This window comes from Raphanus sativus, chromosome 3, assembly GCF_000801105.2.
Source record: "Raphanus sativus cultivar WK10039 chromosome 3, ASM80110v3, whole genome shotgun sequence".
Classification (NCBI taxonomy): Eukaryota; Viridiplantae; Streptophyta; class Magnoliopsida; order Brassicales; family Brassicaceae; genus Raphanus; species Raphanus sativus.
In genome coordinates, this window is record NC_079513.1 from 4,815,259 (window position 1) to 4,819,484 (window position 4,226).

At 31.5% G+C, this 4,226-nt stretch overlaps 1 protein-coding gene and 1 long non-coding RNA gene across 2 annotated transcripts; one reads left to right on the top strand and one right to left on the bottom strand.

The window, feature by feature from the left end:
- Positions 1 to 947: 947 nt before the first annotated feature.
- LOC108844103 (kunitz trypsin inhibitor 2) lies at positions 948 to 1,724 on the bottom strand. Its single transcript, XM_018617313.2, has one exon. It carries the CDS (start codon positions 1,683 to 1,685, stop codon positions 1,053 to 1,055), a length of 633 nt encoding a protein of 210 aa, XP_018472815.1. The 5' UTR covers positions 1,686 to 1,724; the 3' UTR covers positions 948 to 1,052.
- Positions 1,725 to 2,479: 755 nt separating this feature from the next.
- Positions 2,480 to 3,631, top strand: LOC130509109 (uncharacterized). Its single transcript, XR_008943262.1, has 2 exons — positions 2,480 to 3,078; positions 3,325 to 3,631. It is a non-coding gene; the product is annotated as an uncharacterized LOC130509109 (long non-coding RNA).
- Positions 3,632 to 4,226: the final 595 nt, after the last annotated feature.

The following is a 4,226-nucleotide window of genomic DNA, read 5'->3' on the forward strand; positions in this document are numbered from 1 at the left end:
TCAATCCTATATATCTTCAATATTTTTCTCATTTTTATGTCATTTTTCATTTTGGTTATTTCTCTATATAAATATTGATTTTAGAAATTATTCTCATTTTGTTCTTTTATTTTGGTCTGAGATTTAGAAATATTTAAGATTTAAAATTATTAAAGAGATACACAGTTAGATTTAAGTTCTGCGTTTTGTGCATAATAAATATTTAATATTTATTACTTATTTTATGTTTTTCTACATATTATAAAATAATAAATAATAACTATATATTAAATAATTAAGAAATCAGTTATTACTATGTAATAAATTGACGTGCACATATAAATCAAATGATCACTCTTGTTTGTTCGCAATCATTTTAGGATAAATATATCAAAACAATCAATATTATCTATTTGTATGATGTATAATTAATTTTGAATGATATTAAATAGACATATAGTATATTTTTAATATGGGTATTTGTTAAATGAGGTTTCTTCTTATATGATTTTATGATTATTTGTATATTTGTGTAACAAAATTTTATACCAATAAATTGTTTTTTTTAAATGTGAGATGTTTAGTGGTTTCAATAATTTATAATCATTTTAAAAACTGTTTAAAGATAACAACATAATTTAAAATAAAAATATTAATATTGTTATCCAAAACAATATTTTAAATAAAGAAAAGATAAAAATCAAGAAAATAAAAAATTTCATAAAACTGTATAATTTTTGAGTAGTGTATTTATTAATAAATATCTATAAAAACTTATGCCCGCAAGTTTAAAAAAATAATGCCGGTAAGTGCGGACAAAACACCTAGTTGTATATGTAAAAAAGAGGAAGAGTGAGAAAATATGTCATAATGATTTACGATTGCTTTAAAATAAATAATTTTGGAGTTCTATTTAAGTTTGATTGGTTACTTAACTTTTTAACAGAATTAGGATATTGGATATCGAATTTAATGTTTGAAAACATGATTTTTTATTTTATTTATCTTGACGGGTATTATTACAACCCCTTATATTTGATCATGGGCCGAGTCACATTACATGGACTTGATTATTAGAATGGGATCATCCTTAGACCTAACTTCTCAACACGAGAAGTAGCAGCTTTAACTTTGACGAATTTGACGAATATGAACTGAGCCACATCATTGGTGAGATGTAGAACTAGCTGTGGTGTTGGGATGGCTCCAACGGTTCCGGCAGAAGTAGTCAACTTGTAAATGTTTGTGCCATCTTCTTCTCCGACTTTCTCTATCTTAAAGTGGCTATTTGGTTCCTCAGGTCTACCCCCGATGAGAATTGGATCATAAATAAATTCATAGACTTGCCAGAACTTGGATATCTCCTTACAGTCGTCGTTGTACTTGAACTCGATGGTTATATTGAAATTTGTTTTGACAACTTCTAATGGCGTGAGGAACCCCGGTGGATATGCTATGCTAACTGGCACGCCCGGTTCGCCCGTAAATGTTTCGCTAATGTCACGTAGTTGACAAACGGGACTTATTACACGTGGAGCAAGACTGCCGCCGTTAATCCCGTTACTGATCGGTTGGATGTAGTATTGTTCTTTGAGTCGAACTTCGTTCCCGTTGCTGTCCTTTACCGATTCTTCTCCGTGGGTGCAGACAGCTGCAGCCAACAGGAGAGTGATGAGAAAAGAGGCAAATGATGTCATGATTGCCATTGTTTTTTTGTTTGTTTGAGTTGAGTTATAGAGATCAGACACATTGTATCGGGGTATTTATAGGAAGTCTAGGGGTTAAATTTTAAACCGCTTAATGTTCAAAATAAGTTTATAAAAAGCTTGTGACAGTAAAAATAAATGATCAATCTTTCATTTCTGTCGCATTCTAATCACTCATTCATTTTAGCAGTAAGGGTTGAAAATGGAGGTTTAGACTTTAGACTTTATGCTATTCAATTCCAACTTCGATTTTTAACACGAGGATCATGCACGGTTCTTGTTAACTAAGACCATCATTATTGGTGGGCAGAGGAGCAGGCCTTAAGGAAAGGGAGAGGGGACCGATGCAAATAATGGAGGAAAAAGCCCTTAGATAAAAACTGTCCTTATGTGCTTTTAAGTTTTTGATGACCAAAAAAAAAAAAAAAAGTTAAGGGCTTTTGGTTCTGCCCACCAATAATGATGCTCTAACATATAAAGGATGGTCAAATAATTGATCGGAAGAAGACAATAATTTCATACACAGTGATGGGGATGGGGGGTTACAAAGTATCAATGATTCTAGACACCTTTGTCATTCTTTACTATGTTAAATAGTTACTATAAAACGAAAAAGAAAAGAAGCCTAATTCTCTCGGCCCCACTATATATCACACTTTTGCAAGAAAACAAAAATGTGTTAATAAAAATGCAAGAAAACAAATGAGTGATGGCAAATCAAAATCTCAATAATAAGAAAATTCCAGCTTTGTAAATAACCGTAACATGAATAATAAGAAGAAGAAATGGGTTGAGTTAAACTTGTCTCAACAGATTATACTGAAGTAGATAGCAAAATGAATGTAACAACATTGCCAATTTTATTGCAGATAATGCTACAAGAAACCAGAGACACCACTCCTATGTTTCTCGTCACGGTCCTCCTTAGCTGGCATCTCAGATTTTTTTTTTTTTGAATAAATGCTAAATTTATTCATCAAAAAAGCCTATATACAACAGGTGCATACTGTTTACTTTATAAAAGCTTAGAAACAAAGCAAAATCAACTACTACACCACTAGAGAAGCCTAATTACATTCTAGAACAGAATCAAAATTGTAAAATCTCCTCCATCCCCTTGGTCTTCCTCAATAAGTAAAATCTATTCCTCATCCCTTTCTCAATCACTTTTTTTAGGACAGGAAGAGGTAGCATCTTATCACCATGTCTAACCTTATTCCTTTCCTGCCACACTGCATAGATCACAGCTTGGAAAGCATAACGAATGCAATACAAACTCTTCTTTTCCCTCGCTGCAACAGCATGAAACACACTGCATAGATCACTGCATAGATCACAGCTTGGCATCTCAGATTTACAAGGAAGCAACAGCATGACAAGCTGCTACGCAGTGGTATCGCTGTTGTTTTAAAGCTTCTGTGTTCTTTATTAGCTTTGGTTTTTGTTTTTCTTTTTTAGAAGAAAATGATTTTATCACTCGCAAAAAAATAATGATTTTATCAGTGACAAAAAAAAACACTTGTTTCTTTCTTTCAAGTCGTTTACACTTGATCACATTCTTAATGATTTTTTTTTTGATAATCCTGGTATCCGGACTCTCACTTAATTCGACTATCCTACCGTATCCAACCAAAATTAGCGAGGAAGATCCTGGAGACCAAACAGAAGCCATGTTAAATCCGTTGTGGCCGAGGCTCGAACTCGTGATTGCGGGCACTTCAGCCGAGGTTCCTTTACCACCAGATCACAAAGCCCGGTTTAAAAACACTTTGCATAACAGCGTCTCCAACTAATGCCATTTTTCACTTGAAATCTCGTTAACTAACGAGAAAATTTATCACTATATTTTTTTTTGACAATGTGCTTTTTTTATGACTAATATTGGGTGGATACTTTAAAGGGAAAATTTGGAAAATACATTAATATGAGATTTTAATTTTAAAACTGCACCATTATTTATTTATTTTGAGACCTACACTTTTGTATATGTGAATTGACTAAATTGTCCACTGGATATTAAAAATTATTATTATATATTATTTTTCATAATAGTTATTTAAATATTTAAACTAACAATTTCACAAGAATACAAATTTATTTATTTCCTTTACGGAAACAATACTATCAAATCTAGAGAATATATTTTAAGGTATATCTTAATTTCTTTTGAAAAAGAACAAAATAAGGGTATTCTTCTTCATCGTATCTTCTTCTTATTTTTTTTAGTTCTCTATTTTTGTGAAGTACTCCTGTTCTTTCTTTAGTTACCCATTTTTATGTTGTATATACTCTAAATCTTTTAACAAATTTAACAAAAGAATGTTATATATATTTTCCTTCCTATAGTTCTCTACCTTGTGTTGTTCACATATTTTTTTTATTCTAACTGCTTTTACGAAATTTTTATTTTAGAATTGTGATATCAGAAATGCAATCCTGCAAAATCTGAGTTTAGAGAAGAGCTAAAAAGTTGTGGATAATCACCAAGAATCAGAAGCTGCCACTAAAAACAACCGTGCATAACGGACCGGGTGATTGTGG